The 26,544-nt window shown below is 36.1% G+C and overlaps 1 protein-coding gene across 10 annotated transcripts in view; it reads left to right on the top strand.

Moving 5' to 3' along the window:
• LOC105465361 (dynein axonemal heavy chain 6) overlaps positions 1–26,544 on the top strand; it is a 383,399-nt gene that overhangs the window by 94,104 nt on the left and 262,751 nt on the right. For all 10 annotated transcript variants that reach the window (XM_011713768.2, XM_011713766.3, XM_011713767.3 and 7 more), the window contains exons 7-12: positions 67–187; positions 863–992; positions 2,462–2,630; positions 5,515–5,631; positions 9,829–10,029; positions 24,706–24,826. In XM_011713768.2, coding sequence (XP_011712070.2) covers positions 67–187; positions 863–992; positions 2,462–2,630; positions 5,515–5,631; positions 9,829–10,029; positions 24,706–24,826 — 859 coding nt within the window. The remainder of the gene's footprint in view (positions 1–66; positions 188–862; positions 993–2,461; positions 2,631–5,514; positions 5,632–9,828; positions 10,030–24,705; positions 24,827–26,544) is intronic.

Genomic DNA, 26,544 nt, shown 5'->3' on the forward strand with positions numbered 1-26,544 from the left:
TCAAAGCTTTTTTCCCTATTTTTGATACTTCAGTATCACTAACTGTACATATTCAACAATATCTAGGTGACAGAACGCCTGGGAGAATTTCGAAATGAGGCAAAATATGTAGTCAGGAAGGCTTGTCGATTTGCTTTGCGTGCTGCAGGATTTGTTCCTGATGACTGTCCTTTTGGACCTGTTGAGGGTATGAAGGGGAAAGAACCTCAATATATCAGAAGTAGTGGCTTTCTAAAATTTCAGCCCTTTTTAATTTTACTTTTCTTAAGTTTAAATAATGATTCTATGTTTGAATTGTTCCAAACATTTGATGGATGTTATAAATTTAATATATTTTGTGGAAGGGAGGGAAATAGAAAATACTGCATGTTTCTCCCATTACTCCTGTTTGTATATAGTATTTCTAAACTGCATACAGAATCTTGATTAATAAGCACTTTAGAGTGGACTCAGCATCTCTCTGCTTAAAGGTACGTCCAGTCTACTAGCACATATAATAGGTTTGTTAAAATTAAGGGACTGGATTGACCTTAGGATTGACTCGGTTGGCATGTACTGTAAAGGATGACTAAATAATAGGTAGAAAAGGAGGGTAAAGCTGTTCCTAGGAAAGAGGTAGCATAGTAGGCAGATCAAATCCTGTTAATGAGAATGTCAGTAAACTGTCTACAATCTTGTTGAATTGAAATCCTTTGATGTAAACTTATTTTGGATAATTGGGCTGTTTTGCAGGTTTGAAATGCTTCATGTACCAAAATATTTTGTTGTTTTTGAATTTTATTTATCTTTTCTTTGAATCATATTGAAAGAGATGGAACTTTTATACAAGTACACTTGTTGTTGTGCCTTCTGTTATTCTTAGATTATCATAAAATGCAGAGCAGTATAAGTTTCATTAATATGCCATGGGAGTTGCCCACTTACGGAGACTCTGAGAAAATGACGTATACAGAACAGGCCAGCAAAAGGCATCATTGCATGAGGCTGACGTGGTAAGACTATTCTCATTTTCAAGCAAAATTGTAGTATCCATCTTAAGCTTCATTAAACATTAAACCCCAGAAAGTGATGAGTATGTTAATTTGCATAATTGGAGTAATCATATCACTATGTATATCAAAGCATCATGTTGTATACCTTAAGTACACACAATAAAAAATTAAAATGAAAAGTGGAATCTTTTCTAGGACCTGAGTAATGTCTCACTTGGAAAAAAAAATGGAACCCTTCACCACATTGTTCATGAATGGTGATGAGAAATTTGTGGGACATGGTAACCTGAATGCACGGCCCAGAAGACCCCCTCTTCAAACTGCCACCAACCAAAGCAGCTCTGGGACCGTGAGCTGGTAGAGACAGAGCATGAGGCCAAGACCAAGAGCTCCTCTTTGATCTCTCTGGCCTTGTTTCCCTCTGGCCCAGCCTGGGCATGGAGACTTGCAGTACAGCAGGCTGTGGCAGAGAGAAATCAGGCACACAGATTTATGGACCTCCTCAAGTGGGCCTGGAGGACTTGCTCCATCTTTTTGGTCACAAAAGAACTATAGGCAGCTGCATAAGTTCACAAAGGTGCACCCAATCCCTAAAATGGTATTTACCACTGGGAGCCAGAGAGAGAGATATCCCTCCTAGGACCTTACCAGGGGACTCTCATTAGCACTAGCTCTGACACCTGCTTACCCAACTGGATCTTGACCTTGACTGTTCCAGAATTTGGATTTCCCATCATTCTAAAACCTCATGTCTTTGGAACTATAAAATACTGATTATTGTTATTCAGTCCTCACAGACTTAATCCAACTTTTGCAGTTATGTAAAACATCTTAACTGTATCTCAGTTTATATATGAAAATATCTGTGTAGCAACAGAAATCAGTGAATCAGTCTCTGAGGCTACCATAGTGGGCCTAAAAGTATTAGAGTCCTTAGAGCTCCACTTGGGCAGAATAGAACTATTCTAAATGTCTTGCTGACTCAGTCTGCATTCTAAGTAAGCACTCAAGTAAGGAAACATAAAATTCAAACCTTTGGGTTAGCAATTGCCATCAACATTTATTCAATAGCAAAAATTTTACACTTTTACTATTAAAATGCAAGTTACAGATGTTGTATGCATTGATTTCTCCTTTAAAGCATCTTTTAAAAAAATTATGGCCCTTTTAGCTAGATAAACTAGATGCATTTTCCCTAACAGCTATATTACTCATTAAATATTCTATTGAAAAGTTAGAACATCTAACTGAATTAATGCTACATATTTGAATATATTTGTGTTTTAAAAGGAAAAATATCTAAGAACAACTCTTCTGGACAATACATATCTGATATTGTAGTATAATTAAATGGGAATTCAAGGAGAAATTATGATATTTTACATTTTGAATATTTGCTTTAGAGGCACTGTCAAAAATATGTAGTGAATATAAAAAACTGAAGTTGTATTTGTTTCTTTCTTTTCAAGCTTTATTCGTCTAAACGACTATCTAATTGAGAACACAATGCATGTCTTAACCGTAAATGCTGTTAATTCGCTTTTGAACCATCTCACTGACAAGCTAAAACGAACACCTTCAGCAGATGTCATTCAGAAATGGATGACTGAAGAGAAGCCTGAAGTCCCTGATAAAAAGGTATAGTCACACAAAATTAAGAATATTTTACTGGTCAGCATTTATTGAGGAGCACAAACTATGCTCTATGAATTATGCTATTCTCTGTGCACTAAAAAAAGAGAGAAATGCATAGAGCAGCGGCCCCCAACATTTTGGACACCAGAGACCAGTTTCATGGAAGACAATTTTTTCTGCAGACTCTGGGGGATGATTTCGGGATGAAACTGTTCCACCTCAAATCCTCAGGCATTAGTTAGAGTCTCATAAGGAGCATGCAGCCTAGATCCCTCACATGCACAGTTCACGGTAGGGTTTGGGCTCCTACTAGAATCTAATGCCACCACTGATCTGAGGGGAGGCAGAGCTCAGGCAGTAACGCTCACCCTCTGCTCACCTCCTGCTGCGCAGCCTGGACCTGTACCTGGTCCATGGCCCGGGGGTTGGGGACCCCGGGCATAGAGTATTTCATGTTATAATCAAAGTCTACAATACACATGAAATGGCAGACTGAAAATCAGCATATCAACAAGTATCTAATAATAGAGTAAAAATCCACCATACTGAGAGAAAGTTCCTGTCACAGGAACTTGCTAAAGCTTACTCATATGTTCATTGACATATTTCTTAAGTACCTACTCTGTGCCAATTCCTGTGCTGGATGTTGAGTAGATAGTGGTGAAAAGCATAGATAGGATCTTTGTCCCCCAAAGCTTATAGTTCGTGGGGACATAAATGCTCCTTGTGGGCATAAACTGGCAGGGAGAAGCAGGAAAAGTGGTATAAATAAAAGAGATAAACAATAGTTTAGAGGTGAAAAGAAGCAAATTACTGTGCTTTGAGGGAATGGCCTTTTATGAGGATGTTGATCTTAAAGACACAGAGTACTTTGAGAAGTTTGGACGAAGTAGTACAAATTCGTGCGTTCCAGCATAGCTAAAAGAAAGATCATATTATCTCATATTCAAATTTCCAGTAAGTTTTGCCCTAGCTCCATCCTTAGTACTAATAGCTTCCTTCCAGAATACCTACATGCTCACCTGATTTCATCAAGGTGAGCAAAACATGCTCATCTCATTTCATCTAACTTCCTACCCTCACAGCTTAAGTCTCCTGCTCCACAGAAACCTAATTATACAAGACCTGATGCTCTCAGCCTTAGTTTCCCTTTCTTCCAAAAGTTAAATCATAGTCATGTACTCCTTTTCATAGCTTTCTCTCCTCCCCTATTCTGAATTTCTCCTTTTTATAAATAGTATCAAAATTTTAAAAGTCACATTTATTTTTCTATTCTAAAAGTAATTTATGCTAAGTGACAAAATTAGGAAAACACAGAAATATACAAAGAAAAGCACCTTTACTACCCAAAGATAATTACTTCAAAGGGAAAAAAAGATATACTTTCCTTACTGCTTTATCCCTTGCTTCTTCCTCTCAGCAATACAGTATTATGAAATATTTCCAGTCAACATTTATTTTTCCACGTGATATTCTCACAGAGAAATATACTCTTGTAAATAATTTTCAATTATTGATCACATTCCCACTATTTCAAATAATGCTGTTAAATGGTATCCTTGTCTGTACATTTTTCACACATTTCAGATTTTTTCCCCTTAGAAAAAAATTCCTAGATGTGAAATTGAGTCAGAAATATGCACATTTTTAAGGCTTTTGATACATACACACTGACATATACTCTCCAGAAAGCTTTGTCAATTTACAGCAATGTTTAAGAATGAGCATTTAGGCTAGGCATGGTGGCTCATGTTTGTAATCCCAGCACTTTGGGAGTGGCCCAGGTGGGTGGATCACCTGAGGTCAGAAGTTCGAGACCAGCCTGGCCAGCATACTAAAACACCATCTCTACTAAAAATACAAAAATTAGCCGGGCGTGGTGGTGGGTGCCTATAATCCCAGCCACTCAGGAAGCTGAGGTAGGGGAATCACTTGAACCCAGGAGACAGAGGTTGCAGTGAGCTGAGATCGCTTCATTGCACTCCAGCCTAGGCAACAAGAGTGAAACTCTTATCTCAAAAAAAAAAAAAAGAAAAAAAGAATAAGCATTTACCCATATGCATACTAAATAATATTACCGTTCATTTTAATCTGCATCAGTAATATACAAAGTGGGATATCACTGCCTTCAAATGTTGTATTCTTGTAATTATGACCCCAGGGCAGGAATAAGGGCATGGGTCTAGGAATCAGAAATATCAGGGTTTGAATTCTGGTCTGCCGCCTACTAGCTAGTATGATCTGGATGAAACATTCTACCTTCTCCGAATCCCATTTTCATCCTATGGGAACAATAAGGGAACCTGTTTAAGAAGGTTGGTGTGGGAATTACACAAATACTCAGCATTGTACCTGGCGCACATAAACTCTCTGCAAATGTTGTTACTGAATAAACTATTTTAAGGAAGAAAAGAATAAGGAGGTGAATTCATCATTTCTATTTTGCTTTCAAGAATTCTCAGATTATGTCCTTTGCCCATTTTTCTACTTAAGTATATATGTATTTGAATACATTTCTATGTAAAGATTCATTAATATATTATTGGCATATAGTCCTATTAAGTATATCAACTATAGTTTTATTAAAATATTATCAACTTTTTATCTGCTATATACATTATTGATATGTCTTCCTAGTTTATTGTTTACCTTTCCATTTTGTTGGTAGTATTTTTACAAGGAGAAAAGGTTTAAATTTTTATGTAGCCTTTCAATATTTGCCTTTTTTTCTTTCTGTTCCTTATTATTCTCTGAAACACTTTCCGCATGCCAAGATTATGAATTCAGCTAATTATATAAACTTCAGTTTACATGTCCCTTGTTTTTTTATTTTGTTTTAGACCTTGATACTTGTGTCTTTATAACACTGTAAATATACTCATTTCAGGGGACCCTTGTGGTGGAAAAGCAAGAAGAAGATGAATCTCTCATCCCCATGTTTCTCACAGAACTAATGTTGACGGTCCAGTCACTTCTCTTTGAGCCTTCTCTGGAAGACTTTCTGGTGTGTGTTTTTCATGTATTACTCACATGCAAGCACCTTTTTGGAAAATGAAGCAGCTATTTTGCTGTCAATTGGTTGTCAGAATTGCAGTTGTCACTACTCCAAGATGGTCATGAGAAAGAGAGAAAGCATTGTTTTGTCACAGCATTATAGCTATATATAAACTATCTAAAAGTTTAGCACATTATCTTTAACTTGAGTCAGATTAGAGGCTTTGTAAGGTACAGGAAAACATTCTATACAAAATTTAAAAGTGAATATAGGGATCCCTTTAAGGACAACTCAAGAGATCACTCTGTTGTGAATACCTTTTCCTTTCTTTCCCTCCCTTCCTTCCTTCCTTCCTTCCTTCCTTCCTTCCTTCCTTCCTTCCTTTCTCTCTCTCTCTCTTTTTTGAAACAGGGACTCACTCTGTCACCCAGGCTGGAATGCAGTGATGTGATCTTAGCTCACTGCAGCCTCAACCTCCCAGGCCCAAGCAATCCTCCCACCTCAGCCTCCTGAGTAGCTGGGACTACAGGTGTATGCCACCAGGCCTGGCCATTTTTTTTTAGAGATGGGTCTTTGCCATGATGGCCAGGCAGGTCTTGAACTCCTGGGCTCAAGTGATCCACTTGCTTCTGCCTGCCAAAGTGCTGGCATTGCAGGTGTGAACCACCATGCCCAGCCTGTAAATACCATTTTTGAAATCTTTTTAAAGGTATGCTGGATCCTAGAGAATTTTGTTGTCTTAGTTATCTATAGCAGTGTAACAAGTTACCACAAAGTTAGCAGTTGGAAACATCCTCCATGAATCATCTCAGTTTCTGTAAGTCAGGAGCTTCGCTGGCTACTCAGATTATCCTCTATTTCAAGGTCTTGGTCTCCCTCAGACTGCTGGAAGAATTCAGCTCTAAGCAACTGTAAAGACTGGGATCCCCATTTCCTTAAGGGGTGTCAGCCAAGGACCACCCTACTTAGGTCCTAGAAACCATCTGTAGTTCCTTGCCATGTGGCCCACTCTCTCAGCAGCTTACAATATGGCTGTTCACTTCTTCAAGGCCAGATGGACCATTCTCTTCGGAAGGCCTCAATCCCTCTTTTAAGGGCTTTCACTTGATTCAGTCACATCTATCAAGGATAATCACTTTTGACTAACTTGAAAACAACTGAGTTGGGCCCCTGCAATATCCCCCCACCTTTGCCGCATCACATAACCTAATCATGGGACTGGCATCGCATTATATTCACAACTCTCACCCACACTCAAAACGAGGGGATTGAACAGCATGTGTATACAGGGGCAGGAATTTTGGGGGTCATCTTAGAATTCTGCCTCTTATTTGCATAGGTGCATAGGTTAGTAAACCAGTCAAAGTCTGTATCTTCTGTTGTTAGCTGCTGTACTCTGATTCAAAAGCACTAGTAATCAAGATCTCTAGATTTTAGTCTTGGCTTTACAATTAATAAGCTATTTGACTTTGGGAAAACCACTTCTGGGGTTCAGTTTCTGCATTTATATGATGAGAAGTCATATGAGTTCTAGCGTTGCTTCCTCTTCCAGCAGTCTATGATTCTGTAATTTATGGGATAGGCAGTTTGAAGGCATTTACAATGACAAACAGACTACTGAGGTCCCTGTGATTGGAAGCTCACTCAAGAGCTCCCATGCCAAGAGGCACTGGACTCTCATGTCCCTTCCTGGCCACAAGACTCATGTCCTTCACATGGGATGCAGGTGTCCTGGACTGCAGATGACAAAAGGAGGCTTTCTCACAAGCAGCTGGCTGTCTTTTACCCCCAAGGGGTGGTCCTCAAAAAACTGAATACCCTTTCCATTTCCTATTACAGGACCCTGTTCCCCACATGGGTATTTTTAACTTCTACATATGAAACATACATGGCCAAGCTTTGGGAATAATTAACATGCTTGTCCATCCATACCAAAATAAGATTTTATTTCATATAACCAAAAAATCAGACAATAGAAGTATAAATAGGATTATTATTCATAAATTTTCTATTTTTTCACTACAATTTTAGTCATTAGCCTTAATCATTCCCTATGATTCCAAACACACATACACACAGAGATTAATCTAAAGGAAAATTATATACCTAAGTCATGATCTCTTACTTTGCTCTTGCTTAGGTTACCTATGGTTTCCTAACACTTGATTCAATATATACTTTTGAATTCTAATATTTCTTGCTGTGTGAGACAAACCTCCCATTGCATTTGATTCTGTCTACTGCTTCTGCTAATTGAAATAGACTCCTCCTTTGGTTTAATTGAAATAGACTTCTCCTTTGGTTTAATTGAAATAGACTCCTCCTTTGGTTTCTATTTCTGTAGCAACATTTTTTCCTTCTCAGTCATCTTTCCAAGAGCCTCTTTTATATCTATAGATCCACTACTTTTCTTTTAAGTCTCATTCATGGTCATCTGGAAATCTTCACCTGAATGTCCTACAGTTAACTTCAATTCACCAATATGAATGGAACTTATCAATTTCTTCGAAAACTTGCTCCTCCTTCCCTGTCTCCATCTCAATGAAAGGTGCCCAAGCCAGCAATCTGGGAGTTCTCCTAGATGCCCAGATGCCCAAGCCAGCAATCTGGGAGTTCCCCTAGAGTCTCCCTTACCTCCTTGAGATCAGGTCATCAGTTCTTGTGTGCTGAACCATGGTTGCACCCACTCTGCCACTCTTCTCCATTGGGACCTCATCATCTCTCTTCTAGCCCGCTGAAATAGTCTGCTCTCATCTGCCTGCCTCTTTCCCTTCTAATCCATTTTCCACATTGCTGACAGCTAGATTATTCTCATAAGCAAATCTAATCATGTCCCTTTCCTGCTTAAAATTTCTCCATTGCCTGTAGTAGCATCTCTCACAAGATGTTCTGTGAGTTGTTGATAAGTATTCCAAGACAAAGGGGGTTGTGATATACATTTGTATATTACAGATATAAAAAATCCTGTGTAGCAGGTCCTGAGAAAATTCCTGTTTAACTTCGTGTAACTCAAGATTTCTTCTCAAATTTACCTTGGAAGTTAGGACCCTTTATCCTCTGGGTAGCCCCCAGTCACAGTTTGGGGATTACTGGCCCATGCGCTAATACTGGCATCATGCACAAGGCCTTTCATGAAGGGGCTGACTGCGTCTGCAGAGTATCCTCTTTCTGCACTGCAGTGCTGATGCTCCAGTACCTAAATGACTCACCTGCCTGCCCCTTGGGTCCCACACACAATGACTTAGCAAGGATTATACTGTTGTCTGATATACTTGACAAGCTCCTCTTCATCTTTTGAGACTCATTTAAAGACTTACCTTTTCTTTATCTCATTTTCTCTAATTAGACTTTATATTTATTATAAATTACAAACTAAACATGCTCATTGAAGAGACTTTGAAAAACACAGGAAAAGATTATTAAAATAATCCATAATATTATGTACCAAAAATAAAAACCCATTAACATTTTTATATGCTTCTGTCCAGTCTTGTCTTAGTGCATACTGATATGCTGACATACATAACTTACCATGAGGTTATCTACAGAGATAGATATAGATACATATTTACATTGAGATAATATGATATACCAGTTTTATATCCTGCTCACTCTCTTTTATTCAAACTTAACATTATATCATAAGCTTTTTCTCATGTCATTAATTATTTTTGGGAGATGCCATTTTGTAAGGATATGTAATTTTCCATTGTATAAAGGCACCAGAACTTATATAACTATACTTCTACTTTTGAACACTTAAGTGTTTCTCTGATTAGTTATTAATACAAGAAATACTGCAGTGATTGTCCTTGCACATAAATCTTTGTTTACATTTCTATTTTTCCCATAGATTAGCTTTCTGGAATATAAATTACTACTCAAAGAATATAAACTTTTAACCCTCCCTTTAAATTTTCCCATAGACTTCCTTGGCTTTCCTTCCATTGTGACCTGCTAGTGTTTTGTTCACACTTCAAATGTAGAACTCATCACCATGTGTTGCAATTTTTTTGTCTCTCTCAATTAGAAAACATATGTTCTGAAGGTAGGGCCATGTCTTTTGATTTGTTGTACACTCAGAATCAGCACAATACCCAGCCTGGTTGAATAAGTTATTCTTATTTATTTTAGCATTTCATAAAATTCAAAAGAATTTATAAACATGCGCATTTACATTTATGTTTATGCCTTTCTCGTTGACAGGATGGTATTTTGGGTGCAGTTAATCATTGTCAAAACACTGTGTTATCAGTTCCTAATCTCGTGCCTGATTCGTATTTTGATGCTTTCACCAGCCCTTATATTAACAACAAACTTGAAGAAAAAACCTGTGGAACTGGGCCAAGTTTAGCAGCCGTATTCGAGGATGATAAGAATTTTCACACAATTATTTCTCAAATAAAGGTATATTTACTCTGACTAAAACTATTTTATAATATTCTCAATTTTTGTGAAATTAAGTAATATATATTTTTTCTTTCTTATCTCTAAATGTTCTGTATGTGAAAATTGGCATGTGCCTAATCTCTAAATGGTAAAATTTGAAAATAATATTTGTTCTCTAGAAATTGTCCTGTTGAGCATGAAATAATTTTTTAAAAGCATTAAAATGGGGCCCAGCATAGTGGTTTACACCTGTAATCCCAGCACTTTGGGAGGCTGAGGCAGGCAGATCACGAGGTCAGGAGATAGAGACCATCCTGGCTAACACGGTGAAACCCCATCTTTACTAAGAAATACAAAACATTAGCCAGGCGTGGTGGCAGGTGCCTGTAGTCCCAGCTACTTGGGAAGCTGAGGTAGGAGAATGGCGTGAACCTGGGAGGCAAACTTGCAGTGAGCCGAGATCATGCCACTGCACTCCAGCCTGCGTGACAGAGTGAGACTCCTAAAAAAAAAAAAAAAAGGCGTTAAAATATCTGGAGAAACAGTTACTTATCATTAGCGATCCATGTGCACGTGTTTTTGGGAAAGTAATCCTGGCTGTTGAGGATGCTGAAACACAGTCAGAGCCAGGGTGACTCACCAGCCAACACAATGTCTTTTACTAAAGTCATTTTCCATTACATGTTTAATGTTTTATTAAAACAAAAACATGGTGTTTCACTATTTGGGGCCCTTTAGAAAATAAATATAATGGCATCTATCCATAGCCACTCAAATGCAAGCACTAACTAAAGCATGCTTGAAGACTTTGAAAATAGTATTCTACACATAAAAGTTTTATCTTAGTTGTCCCAATTTTCAAACTCAAAAGCACACTTACCAAGGTGATTGATGTGAGAAGGTAAAGAAACAAGCATTATTCCTTGACTTGCTTCTCTCCTACATTTCTGAGTAACCTAATCTCCTGTGTGGAAAAATAGGAATGCGGCCCTCAAAATACTGCAAATACCTTTTCTTCTTGACACCAAAATGATACTGTAATTTTCAAACTTAAAATTTACCCATTTGTCAGTCATAAATATCCGTTATATATACATTCCTATGTAACTTAAAATTAGCATAGTGTTTCAATCTCTTTATTCATCAAAATATGGTTGTAACTGTCATGGTATGATTTTAAAAGCAAACAACATTTTCCATCTACTACTGTCTCTGCTTATGGTGGAATTCTTATTCTCAGCTACATTATTTTAAATCATCAATTCAAAAGTTGTAAGCTCCTGCCATGTTGGTTTGGCCTCTTTCATAATTTTAACTTTGCAAATTGACTCCATGTATGTTCTAATTCTAAAATTTCATCCTAGATTTTTGTGTTTTTTGCATTAATACTTATACTAAGGAGGATATTCCACAACCTTATTTCATTTAGTAACTACCAGATTTTCTGGTACCAAAATAGTTTTCTGATTCATCAACTTTCTCTCCCTTAGACAATTATTTTTTTAAATTATGACTATAACATTTGTAATTAAAAGTTATATTTTCAATTCAGAGAGCCAAGGATAATTGCAACTGTCTAAATATGAATCACCCACATATCTTCTAAAATTAGTAAGAACCTACAAGAAAAAGAAATAAAACTAAACAAAATTTATACCCTTAAGAAGTAGCTGAAAGAAAGAGAATACCCAAGTGTCAAATTACCTCTGAGAAGAAAAATAAACACATACACCAATGAGCTTTCTTCCTCATGCTCCTGCCACAGCCTTTGCAGACAGTGAGGCCAGTCCTTGGGAAATCTACAAAAGAGAGAAGCAAGGAGCTAGCAGTTAATCTAAGAAGCTGAGGTTAATCTAAAGTCACAGCCAGAAAGAAGCCTATCCTACATGCAAAAATGATTTTAAAAAGTCCTGGTGTATCAGAGGACTGACTACAGGAAGGAGACTTAAAAGTGAAGGCTACTCAAGATGCCATTAGTTCTGGGGGAGGAAATAAGGTTAAAAATAAAAATTAAAAAGTTTTAAAAATTTCTAAAGAAGATGAGGCATTATATGAACATTGGATGGTGCAGAGAAAAATGAAGCAACTACTGAAAATGTAAGTTCTGTAAAACAAAAAAGAACCTACTTGGGAGGCTGAGGTGGGAAGATTACTTGAGCTCCGGAGGCAAAGGCTGTAGTGAGCCAAGATCATGCCACTGCACTCCGGCCTGGGCAGCAGAGCAAGACTCTGTCTCAAGAAAAAATCAAATAAATGAGAGTATATCCAACTTTTTTCCTGTCACCATAAAATAAAATAAAACATATTTCATTTTGCTCCACTGACAGAACAGAATGCTCTTGAACTAAAAATCTTATAAATCACCCAATCCCTGAGCTAAAGAAATTAAAATAGGTTAACTACATGCAAGTCTACTAACAACCATGAAGCAAAAACAACACTACACACTGAAGTAAATATTCTCAAAGAAGCATTCAAATATACAAAAAGCCACAATGAATTAAAAATTAAAATTTAAAAATATAAATGGAAGGGAAAAAAGATGAAATCATCTCAGAAATGAAGACTAAATTACACAGTGCTCAAAGGAGAATAAGGTCAAGAGTTTAACATGACTAGAAGAATGATGGGAAACCAAAGTAATTAGTATAGAAGAAAGATAAGAAAACAACCAAGAGAATGAATGAAAATAAGATTGAGAAATCAGTAAAGTGGTACAGAGAGAAAATAATTATAATGGAAGACAGGCAAAGAAGAAATAACATACATATAATTGGTGTGTCTGTAAGAGGAAAACAAAAGAAGAGGATACAGCAAACATTTATTTTTAACTATAGTTCAGGAAAAGAAAATTTGAATGTATATATCGAAAGGGCCTACAGAGTTCCTTGGAAAATTACCCACAACAATCAACTCTGAGATATAGCCTTTTAAAATTATTAGATTTTAAGGCTAAAGAATTTTTCTGCAGGTGTTACAGAGACAAGAGAATTAGACTACCATCAGACTTCTCAAAAACAACATAAGAAGTAAGGCAGTAATGGAGGAGCAATTTAAAAAAAAAAAACCCATGGAAAGAAAATGTGCATCAAGAATTTTATCTAGCCAAGCTAGTCTTTTAAGTATCAAGGCCATACAAAAATAGTTTTCAACATGCAAGAACCCAGGGAATTTGGTACTCATTAGGAATCTACTACACGATGAGTTTCATCCAGCTAAGAAATAACTTTGGGGGAAAAAAGCTGATGCTGATAGGAAACATTTAACATATTTAATTGTAGATCTATATGAGCCTTTAAAAAAAGATAGAGACAAGAATAGGAAACTAGTATATAAATGTACGTTCTAATGAAGTTGAAATAGTGCAACTTTAAAAATAGAGAAGGAAGAGAATAAGAGAAAAGTAGAATAAGGTTATTGATTAATGTACAGTTAATAGGCTGGAATTAAAGAATATCAGTAAAAACCAACAAATCAAAGTATGAAAGGTTAATAAGGAAACAAGTGACTAATGGTATTTTAAAAAAATATATTGTCACTCAGAGAAAGAAAGAAAGAAGCACACATACAACCATAAGACACATAGAAAATAATATGACCAAGTTGGGACCAAATATATCAGTAATGTGATGAATATAAATGAGCTCAATTCATCTATTAAGAGAAAAAGATTTTCAATTTGGCTCCCAAGGCAAGACAAAACAATATTCTGGATACAAGGGAGAAATCCAAAACAAAATGATTCAGAAAGGTTAAAAATGAAAAGATGCTCAATGTTGTAGGGGCAAATGTAAACAATAAGAAAATGGGGCTTGTAATCCTATGAGTCAGGGATCCTTAATGCCAGATGCTATGATTTGCTAAGAGACCTCACAGGACTCAGTGTATAATTTTACTCATGGCTATGATGTATTATGGTGTAAGGATATAAAACAAAATTAACAAATGGAAAAGGCACATGGGATAAAGTTCAGAGGAAACCAGGCACAGCTTCCAAGAATCCTCTCCAGTGGAGTCACACAGGAGGCATTAATTCCTCCAGCAGTGGATTTTGACAACACAAATGAAATATCACCTAGCAGGGAAGCTCATTAGAGTCTCAATAATGAAGGTTTTATTTGAGGACTGGCTTCTTTTCGGTACAATGATATATTTTCCTTTGGGTATTGATATGGTTTCGCTGTGTTCCACCCAAATCTTATCTTGAATTGTAGCTCCCGTAATCTCCAAGTGTAGTGTGAGGGACCTAGTAGGAGGTAATTGAATCATGGGAGCGGGTTTTCCCGTGCTGTTCTCGTGATAGTGAATAAGCCTCATGAGATCTGATGGTTTCATAAAGGGCAGTTCCCCTGCACATGATCTCTTGCCTGCTACCACTTAAGATGCACCTTTGCTCCTCCTCTGCCTTCTGCCATGATTGTGAGGCCTCCCCAGCCATGTGAAACTGTGAGTCCATTAAACCTCTTTTTGTTTATAAAGTACTTAGTCTTGGGTATGTCTGTATTAGCAGTGTGAGAACAGACTAATACATGTACATACCCAACAATGGGATTGCTGGGTCAAATGGTAGCTCTGTTTTAAGTTCTTTGAGAAATCTCCAAACTGCTTTCCATAGTGGATGAACTAACTTACATTCCCACTAATTGTGTATAAGTATTCCCTTTTCTCCATAGCCTCCCTAGGTATGGAGAAATAACTACTATTTATTAGCTTTATAATAGCCATTCTGCCTTGTGTGAGATGGCATCTCATCATGGTTTTGATTTGCATTTCTCTGATGATTAGTGATAATTAGCATTTTTTCATATGTTTGCTGGCTGCTTGTATATCTTCTTTTGAGAAGTGTCTATTCATGTATTTTGCCCATTTTTTGATGAGGTCATTTGTTTTTTTGCTTGTTGATTTAAGTTTTTAATAGATTATGGATATTAGACCTTTGTCAAATGTGTAGTTTGTGAATATTTTCTCCCATTATATAGGTTGTGTGCTTATTGAAAATTTCTTTTGCTGTGCAGGTGCTCTTTAGTTTAATTTGGTGTCACTTGTCAATTTTTGTTTTTGTTGCAATTGTTTTTGCAAACAACCAACAATTCTTTGCCAAGCCTGTGTCGAGAAGGGTATTTTCTAGGTTTTCTTGTGGGAATTTTATAGTTTGAGATTGTACATTTAAATCTTTAATCCATCTTGAGTTAATTTTTGTATATAGTGAAAGGTAGAGGTGCAGTTTCATTCTTCTGCATATGGCTAGTGAGTTATTCCAGCACCATTTGTTGAATAGGGAATCTTTTCCCCATTGCTTGTTTTTGTCAACTTCATCAAAGATTAGATGGTTGTGGGTGTGCAGCTTTATCTCTGGGTTTTCTGTTCTGTTCTATTGGTCTATGTGTCTGTTTTTGTACCAATATCTTGCTGTTTTGGTTACTGTAGACTTGTAGCATAGTTTGAAGCCAGGTAATATGCTGCCTTTAGCTTTGTTGTTTTTGGTTAGAATTGCTTTGGCTAGTGGGCTCCTTTTTGGTTCCATATGAATTTTAGAATAGTGTTTTTTTTTAATTCTGTGAAAAAAGATGTAAGTAGTTTGATAGGAATCGCATTGAATCTGTAAATTGCTTTGGGCATTATGGCCATTTTAACAATAATGATTCTTCCAGTCCACGAGCATGGAATCTTTTTCCATCTCTAATTTATTTCAGCAGTGTTTTGTAGTTCTCCATGTAGAAATATTTTACCTCCTTGGTTTGGCTGTATTCCTAGGCATTTCATTTTGTGTGTATGTGGTTATCATAAATGGGATTGAGTTATTGATTTGAATCTTAACTTGACCATATAAGGTGTATAGAAATGCTACTGATTTTTGTACATTTATTTTGTATTCCAAAACTTTACTGAAGTCATTTATCAGTTCTAGGGGCCTTTTGGCAGAGTCTTTAGAGGATTTTAGGTATAGAATTATATCATCAGCAAAGAGAGATCATTTGACTTCTTCCCTTCCTATTTGTATGTCTTTTATTTCTTTCTCTTGCGTGATTGCTGTGGCTAGAACTTCCAGTACTATGTTGAATAACAGCAGTAAGGGTGAGCATCCTTGTCTCGTTCTAGGACTCAAGGGGAATGGTTTCAACTTTTGTCCATGCAGTATGATGTTGCTGTGTGTTTGTCATGAATGGCTCTTATTATTTTGAAGTCTGTTCCTTTGATCCCTAGTCTGCTTAGGGATTTTATCATGAAGGGATGTTGCATTTTATCAAAAGCTGTTTCTGTGTCTATTGAGATGATCATATGATTTTTGCTTTAAATTCTCTCCATCTGGTGAATCACATTTATTGATTTGCATATGTTAAAACAGCCTTGAATCCCAGGAATAAAGTCTACTTGTTTGTGGTGTATTAACTTTTTGATGTGCTTCTAGATTCTGTTCACTAGTATTTTGTTAAGGATTTTTTGCATCTATGTTCGTCAGGAATATTGGCCTGAAGTTTTCTTTTTTCATTGTGTCTCTGCCAGATATTGGTGTCAGGGTGATACTAGCTTAGTATTCAATAGAATGAGCTAGGAATGAAACCTTCCTCTTCGATATTTTGGAATAGTTTTAGTAGAACTGGTACCAGTTCTTTGTATATCTGGTAGAATTTGACTGTGAATCCATCTGGTCCAGGGCTTTTTTATTTTTATTTTTTTGGTAGATTTTTTAAATTATTTATTCAATTTCTAAACTTGTTACTGGTTTGTTCGGGGTTTCACTGTCATTCTGGTTCAGTTTTTGCAGGTTGTATATTTCCAGGAATTTATCCATTTCCTCTAGATTTTCTAATTTGTGTATAGAATTATTCATAATAGTCTCTGAGGATCTTTTTTATTTCTCTAGAATCTGTTGTAATTTCATCTTTGTCAATTCTGGTTGTGTTTATTCTTTTTCCTTTTTATTTGTTAATCCAGAGTCAATTGTTGGAGTGCCAGGTTTAAGTCTTCAATTTCTTTATTAGTTTTCTGCCTCAATGATCAGTCACTGTTAGTGGGCGTGTTCAAGGATCCCACTATTGTTGTGTGACTGTCTATGTCTTTTTGTAGGTCTAGAAGTAATTTTATAATAAATCTGGGTGCTGCAATGTTGGCTGTGTATGTATTTAGAACAGCCAAGTCTTGTTGTTGAATTGTACCCTTTATCATTACGTAATGCCCTTCTTTTTCCTTCTTAATTGGTGTTGGTTTATCCTCTATTTTATCTGATATTATAATAGTGACTCCTGCTCTTTTTAGTTTTCCATTTTCATGGTAGGTCTTTTTTCATCTCTTTACTTTCAGCCTATGGGTGTTGTTACATGTGAGACAGTTCTCTTGAAGACAGCAAATCGTTGAGTCTTGTCTTTTTATCCAGCTATCCTCTCTATGTTTTTTACATGGAGCATTTAGACCACTTAACTAACCCCACATTCAGGTTTAGTTAAAATTGATAATTTTTTAGGGAAATATATTTACTGGAATTGTGCACCTTAGAAATAGAGCTCCTACCAATATCCACAGAAGATATACAGAAAGTTACCAAAGAAATACTCTACAAAAAGCACCAGGCCCAAATGGGGGAAATTTATCAAATCTCCAAAGACTAGATATTCACAATGCCACCTCAATTATTCTAGAATATTGAAAATGGCTGATAGAAAATGCTTCTTTCATGATAGCAGCAAGAAAGTAATATAGTTAGGAATAAATTTAATAAGAAATGCTAAAAACCCATATGAAGAACACTTTTATGTTTTTAAAAAATCTTCTGTAAGACACAAAAATAGGCTTGGAAAAAATTTCTTAAATGGGATGACTCAACATGATAAAGATGATTTTTCTCTCTAGGTTAATTTATAATTTTAATACATGCCAATAAAAATTTCTTAAATGGGATGCCTCAACATGATAATGATGTTTTATTCTCTCTAGGTTAATTTATAATTTTAACACATGCCAATGAAAATACTGACAAGTTTATAATAAAGCTTATATGCATAAATAGACATCTAAGAATAACTACCAAAATGTTGAAAAAAGAAAAGCTATGAGGAGTACTATACTGCCCAAATATTTAATATAAACACTCTATAATTAAAAGAACATGGTACTGGCACATGAATAGCTGTCAGACCAGTAGAATAGAATAGACACCAAAGTACATATAGAAATGTATAAAATATATAATATCTGAAATCACTGAGACAAATATGAATTTTTCATAAATGTAGCTGGTACAACTGAATGGCTATTTGGATAAAGATAAAATTAGATCATGGTTCACATTCTACACACCAATATATAGATTAGGGATCTGAAAATAAAATAAAACTGTAAGTAATGATGGACAAATTCTTTTATGATTTGTTCATAAAAAGGGTTATCTAACTATGACTCAAAAATCTGGATGCAAGAATAGAATGAATTGATAAATTTGATTACACAACAAATAAATCTTTTGCAAAGAAAAATTTAAACAAAGTAAAAATACACTTATAAACAGGGAGAATCTATTTGTATTACATATTACAGCTAAGGGCTAATATTTCTAATACTAGAGAGAGGGGAAACCAAAACTAGATAGAAAAATGGTCAAAACACATTCTTCACAGACATAGAAAAAAACTGCTTTAAAATGCATATGGAACCAAAAAAGAGCCTATATAGCCAAGACAATCCTAAGCAAAAGGAACAAAGCTGGAAGCATCACACTACTCAACTTCAAACTATGCTACAAGGCTACCTTAACTAAAACAGCATGGTACTGATACAAAACAGACATGTAGACCAATGGCATAAAATAGAGATCTCAGAAATAAAACTGCACAACCCTCTGATCTTCAACAAACCTAACAAAAACAATCAACGGGGAAAAGATTCCCTATTTAATAAATGGTGCTGGGAGAACTGGCTAGCCATATGCAGAAAATTGAGACTGGACCCCTTCCTTACACCTTATACAAAAATTAACTCAAGATGGATTAAAGATTTAAATGTAAAACCCAAAACGATAAAAATCATAGAAGAAAATCTAGGCAACACCATTCAGGACATAGGCATAGGCAAAGATCTCATGACAAAACATCAAAAGCAATTGCAACAAAAGCAAAAATTGACAAATGGGATTTAATTAAACTAAAGAACTTCTGCACAACAAAAGAAATTATCATCAGAGTGAACAGACAACCTACAGAATAGGAAAACTTTCTGCAATCTGGGCAAAGGACATGAACAGACATTTCTCAAAAGAAGACATTTATGTGGTATATATATATTATATAATATGTGGCATATATATATATATATATATATATATATGAAAGCTCAACATCACTGATCATTAGAGAAATGCAAATCAAAACCACAAACACATACCATCTCACACCACTCAGAATGGCAATTATTAAAACATCAAGAAACAACAGATAATGGTGAGGCTGTGGAGAACAGGAAGGCTTTTTACACTGTTGGTGAAATTAGTTCAACCTTTATGGAAGACAGTGTGGTGATTCCTCAAAGACCTAGAACCAGAAATACCATTTGACCCAGAAATCTCATTCCCGGGTATATACCCAAAGGAATATTCATTCTGTTATAAAGATATATGCACACACATATTCATTGCAGCACTATTCACAATCACAAAGACATGGAATTAATCCAAATGCCCATAAGTGATAGACTGGTTAAAGAAAATGTGGTATATATACACCATGGAATACTGTGCAGCCATAAAAAAGAATGAGATCATGTCCTGTGCAGTGATATGATGGAGCTGGAAGTCATTATCCTCAACAAACTATCACATAAACAGAAAATACCATGTATTCTCACTTATAAGTGGAAGCTGAACAATGAGAACACATGGACACAGGGAGGGGAATAACACACACTGGGACCCATCAGGGTGTGTGGAGAGGAAGAACAACAGGATAAATAGCAAATACATGTGGAGCTTAATACCTAGGTGATGGGTTGATAGGTGCAACAAACCACCATGGCATACATTTACCTATATAACAAACCTGCATATCCTATCCTGCACATGTATCCTGGAACTTAAAATTAAATTGTTTAATTTAATTTTAAAAAAAGAAAAATGGTCATAACTTATGATAAAAAGTTCATAAACATAGCATCTAAACATATGAAAAGGTAGTCTACTCATAAGATTAATGAGAATTAAAACTGAGATATAATTTCTCAACTATCAGATTAGCAAAATTAAAAAGTATACCAACACTTTCTGGTGATTACCCTATGGGTAAATAAACGCTCTCACATTATGCTTGTGGGAATGCAAAAAATAAAAGAACATTTTGCAAAATAAAACTATACATGCATTTACCTTTTGATCCAACAATACAACCTTTAAAATGTATCCTAAAAACATACGTTTTCAACAATACATAAGTACTAGATTACTTATTGCAGCATTGTTTATGAGTGCAAAATATTGGAAACTACCAAAATAGCCATATGTAGAAAAATTATTGAATAATCTATGGTATATCCACACAAAGGAATACTATGCGACTGAATAAATGGATGAAGAAGTTGGTTATTAATTAATATAGAGTGATTTCCAGGACATATTGTTAGATGGAAAAGGCAAAGTACAAAAGAATATCTATAGTATACTACTGTTTATGTCAGAAGTAGGAAGGAAAGGGAGATAAACCAGAAACTAAGGAAATTAGTTACCTAGAGGAGGTAATGTGAATGGTGTAGGAAGAGTGAGGAAGGTGGGTAAGAAGTGAAAAAAATGGAGAAGTGACTATTTTCCGAGTATACCTTTTAATATAGTTCTAAAAATAATCAACAAAATGGAGAGCAAAACCCTAAAACAAAATACAAACAAAAAGAAATAAACCCACATGTATTTCAAATTAAATACATAACCACACTAAAGGAATGGGGGAAAATAACTAAACTAAGTAACTTTTGAGCACAGTATTTTGGCCATGTACCCTGAGGATGAAAAACCACCATAACTGCAGTAAATACTGAACTCTGGTTAGTAGGTTTGTTTTTTGCAGTGGTGTTAGTGTATTAGCAATGCTGAAACTACTTTCTGTGTATTTTATTTAGACTTGAGCAAAACAAATAAATGTATTGTGAATGATGAAATGAGGTTACTCATCCTAAGACAGGGAGTTACAAATATGGAAGAGGGAAGGCTGGAATGAACCCTATGTTGTTGCATTGGAATGGAGTTGTGAACTCATGGATTTTAATTGATCTTTAGAAAGATAAAGAAATGTGTAGGGTTTTGTGATTGTATGTGGGGTGTATGTGTGTTTCCTAGACCTGTCTGCTGAAATAGCCTACAAGTAATGACATCCCAATACCAATGAGCACATCTAGTATCCACATGTTAGTTTCTATATATCATTCCCAATTGAAAGGAACTCTCTTTGTTCTTTTTGCAGAACTCTCTTCTTCAAGGGGTGGGGCAGGACAGTACAATATGAGCCTTGAGAATATTATTCAGCTAAAAAATAAGAACATGCCCAAATAACAATGGAGACATGTAGAAAAGACAAAAAGCCACCTTGAAGGGTCTCCCTGGTGAGAGGTGAAGCCAGCTGGACTTCCTGGGTTGAGTGGGGACTTGGAGAACTTAATTCTGTCTAGCTAGAGGATTGTAAATGCACCAATCAGCACTCTGTAAAAATGCACCAATCAGCGCTCTGTGTCTAGCTAAAGAATTGTAAATGCACCAATCAGCACTCTGTAAAAATGCACCAATCAGCACTCTTTGTCTAGCTGAAGGATTGTAAATGCACCAATCAGCACTCTGTGAAAATGCACCAATCAGAGCTCTGTGTCTAGCTAAAGGATTGTAAATGCACCAATCAGCACTCTGTAAAATGGACCAATCAGCACTCTGTAAGATGGACCAATCAGCAGGATGTGGGCAGGGCCAAATAAGGGAATAAAAGCTGGCTGCCCAAGCCAGCAGCCACAACCTGCTTTGGTCCTCTTCAACACTGTGGAAGCTTTGTTCTTTCCCTCTTCACAATAAATCTTGCTGCTGCTCACTCTTTGGGTCTGCACTACCTTTAAGAGCTGTAACACTCACTGCAAACGTCTGCAGCTTCACTCCTGAAGTCAGCAAGACCACGAACCCACTGGGAGGAACAAACAACTCCGGAAACACCATCTTTAAGAGCTGTAACACTCACTGCAAGAGGCTGTGGCTTCATTCTTGAAGTCAGCAAGACCAGGAACCCACCAGAAGGAACCAATTCTGGACACACTGGGACAATTTGATCAGCACCAAATCCCTTGAATAAAATGAGACTATATGAGTCCATGTTGTGAAATAATGAATTAACTAACTAATTAATTGAACGAGTGAGAAGAGAAAGTTTTTCCTTTGGTTGAATGCAAACAAATGTAGAAAGAAAACACAATTAGAAAATTCACTGCAGAAGCCATCAGCAATCAGCAAGAATCTCTGATGTGTACTAAAACGAGTACACAAAAGTATGATGAGAAATGGAGTATTTACATAACCTCAAATTCTCTGTCTATAAGCTACTTATTGCTTTCAAAGGGAAAAATAGTTTACAGTGATAAGTCTGCCAAACACTTCTTTAGCCAATGTGTTAATATTACCAGTAATGAGACAAATCAACAAGTGCCTTGTGAGACGCTGCAAAGAACATACATCAGTTATGTGTTGTTACTGCCAAAAATTTAAATCTGAGTCTAATAATGAGTAAACATAAAACACACACATGCACATATACACACAACTGAGGTACCTTTAAAAAATGTGAAGGTCATGCGAGGCAAAGAAAGATTGAGACATTGTCCCAGATTAAAGAAAACCAGCCGGGCACGGTGGCTTATGCCTGTAATTCCAGCACTTTGAGAGGCTGAGGTGGGCGGATCACAAGGTCAGGAGTTCAAGACCAGCCTAGCCAAGATTGTGAAACCCCGTCTCTACTAAAAATACAAAAAAAAAAAAAAAAATAGCGTGGTGGTGGGTGCCTGTAATCCCCACTACTCAGGAGGCTGAGACAGAGAATTGCTTGAACTCGGGAGGTGGAGGTTGCAGTGAGCCGAGATGGCACCACTGCATTCCAGCCTGGGTGACAGAGCGAGACTCTGTCTCAAAAAAAAAAAAAAGAAAGAAAGAAAAAAGAAAACCAAAAAGATATGAAAAGATGCAATACATGATCCTAGGTAGGAAAGTAGACCAGAACAAAAAAATGTTTTTTCCTTTTACTATGAAATTTGGTACTGGAACAAATGGTAGAATTTGTATGAGGTTGGTAATTAGGTAACAGTATTAATATTCAAGTTAATTTCCTGATTTGGACCATTATACTGTGGTTATGTAATAAAATGTCCTTGTGTTTAGTAAGTAACCTCTGAAATATTTAGGGGTAAATGTGCCACATGTCTGTAACCTTCTCCCAAATGGTTCAGAGTATAATAATAGGTATATAGAGAGAGACTTATAAAGTAAATATGATAAATTGTTGAAATTTAGGGAATTTTGGTGACAGAAATATGAAATTCCTTGTGTTATTCCAGTAACACTCTTGTGAATCATACATTATTTCAAAATAAAAATGTTTTGAAAGCATATTTTGAACATTAGTGGGGTTTTCCACTTATAAGTCTTATATTGTTTCTAGCACCTGCGTGATGACATATCAGAGATACTATTTAGTCAGTTCAAAGGAAACATAGTTTGATAAAGTTCTTTTTCAATGTTTATTGTAAAAAAAGAACAGAAACATTCTGGAATATTCATAAAAGCCTATTAAAACAAAATAAATGAACAAATAACTAAATGTAGACATATAGGGCATGTGCTATTCTTTGTAATTAAATTTTCTACTACCGCAAGGCATAACTGAGTCACTTTCCCTAGCATTGGTGTGTTGGATGTGTGCAATTCCATTGATCACCTCTAGTTTTCCTGGGACAAATTGCAGGCTTTTACAAGTCTTGGTAGAAAACACAAGGAAAAGGTGTGGAGCACAGCCAAGTAGGCATGGACCAAGACCAACAGCAGGTGAATCCTAACTGCCTTTCATAGACTTTGAACATATGATAATATATGTTGACACAGTTATTAAAGGGACTGAAATGATTAGAAATCATTATCTTGGTTTAAAAAACCAAGTGGGGAAATATGGGTTAGAACCGAGTTTAAGAGAGGTGAAGAAAAAGTTTTTATTATGGCAAAGTATGAAGGACATTTTGGAATAAGAGACTGACTGATGCCAAGGATTTGATAGTAAGATTAAGCAAGTGATTTTGTGGGCATGCTAAACAGGTTTGCCTTTGCTCAAAAATGCTTTGACATAAAATATGCAGTTGGGAAAATAAGCAAGAATTGCCTCTTTGCCATATGTTTACTATCAATGTATAAGCTCACCATAAAGCAGAAACAAATTATAAGTGTGTTTCCTTTCAGTCACAGGAATAATTCTTCAAAAGTCAGGTTTAAATATGAATTTTTTTTTATCTCATAACAGTTTCTTCTCGAATCCATGAATTACTCCTTGACATCAAGAATGTATCTTCTTTCATTCATGTTTCCCAAATCAAAACATACTATTGGGCATAGAGTATGTGTGCTTGCTTGTTTCTTTGTTTAGTTGTATTGAATTAAATTCTGCTTAACAAAAATATGGTCATATTTGTCTGCTTATTTATAACATTTAGGAAACCATTCAGGCAGCATTTGAATCGGCCCGCCTCTATGCAGCTACCTTTGAAAAGTTCCAGCTATTCTTCAAGGAAAATGAAAGTCTTGATTTACAAGCTCTTAAACTTCAGGAACCTGGTAACTTGTCCATTTGTACTTACTAATTATTTTTTTAGGGATATGAAATTTGTTGTCTTTTAGGATTCTGTTTGGTGGTGTTTGGGGACACAAATGGTAGCCCAAAAGAGTTGGCCTGACAAAAGGCAAGAGTTAATTCATTTCTAGGTTATTTTCTATAGAATTACTTTTTTCCTTTCTCCTTATTCAGTATTACTGTTTTATTTCAGGATATTATGGGAAGCAATTCCTTCCTAATTGCTGATCCTTTAGTTTAAAGTTGTATCGGTGCTAAGAATATATAACCTGCATGTGAGAAGGAGTTGAAAGGAATGGATATCTCTACCAATTCCATTAAATAAAGTTTACATAAGTTTTTCTATCTCAGGAACTTATTCTTTTTTCTTCTGGGACTACATTAAGATCTGGTGGGTGTGAATCAACAACTCTTAGTCATGAAATTAGACCAGGGGAAAACTATTTTATTTCACTAATACTGTCTTTAACAAAGGAAGATGATCTATAATATCCAAGTGCAATTTCAGGCAAGCAAGTTCTCAGAAAATTATAAAAAATAAGTATATTTGTTTGCTATTTTAAAACATCATGCATGTCTTTCATATTTTTTGTTTCATGAGCTTTATTTTCTTATATATAAATATAATTACTTTGATACTTTGCTCTATGAACCAGCACTAATTTTTTGTTTTTGTATTTATGTTTTTCTTTCAATTCCTTATTCTTTATTATGCTGAAGCATTTTAAAGTAAATTAGACACTGCATTCTTAAGTTAAATAATTCAATAGGCATCTCTAAAACATGTTTCTACAGAATGGAAATAGTATCATCCCACGCCCCTCCCCCCCACCGAAATAGCGATTCCTTAATATCTTCACTTACTCCATATTCAAAATTCCCCAAGTAAAGCAGCTTCCAGCTGATTTGGCCAGGAATCAAGTCCAAGATCAGGCATTGTATCTGATTGTTATGTCTCTTAAATTTTAAAAATCTGAAACTGACTCCTTTTTTTCAAGATACTAAGTTGTTAGACCAACATGGGGCCCCAATTTAGGAAGCAAAATTTAGACAAGCCTACTTCCACTGTTCTTCAGCAACACGATCACATGGAGACTTAGTGTGTGCTGAACAGAAGCACACTGACAGGGACGTGAGGACATGATGCCTCCTGTGCTGGCATCACAGTGGCAGCAGGCTATGGAGCCTGGAATTTTGGCACAAGAAGGAGGCCTGATCAAAATAGCCAGTTCTAATCCCTGAGCTCTTCTACTCATATCCTGACCCCAAAGCTTCCTAGCCTCCTGCTACCACAGTCCTCACACTGAATAACTGTGATCCCTCAGCAAGTTCCCATCAGGGTACAGTCCCCTGGCTCCCAGGTTGCTCTTCAGCAAGTCCTACCTTGTCTTGCTGGTCCTGCCTTTGAAACCCAATCCTGGAACCAAGTCTCCCAGTCCCAACACTCTGATGGCTGCGACTTTGGAGTACCTTGGCCTGGACTCCTAACCTCTGTGCTCCTCCTCTGTTTGGAACCCCCCAATACATCCTAAACCACTAAATCCAATTGTTTGCCAGAGGCTTATAGAGATGGGCTTTGCCCTTGGATATCATCCTTACCTGTTATTTTATATCCTCAAACGACTACAACATTGCTTAGCACATATTGTAGATCCTTAATAAATGTCTAACTGAACTTTTAACCAGGCTGCTCCCTGTCCGA

The sequence above is a fragment of the Macaca nemestrina genome, chromosome 13, assembly GCF_043159975.1.
Source record: "Macaca nemestrina isolate mMacNem1 chromosome 13, mMacNem.hap1, whole genome shotgun sequence".
Taxonomy (NCBI): Eukaryota; Metazoa; Chordata; class Mammalia; order Primates; family Cercopithecidae; genus Macaca; species Macaca nemestrina.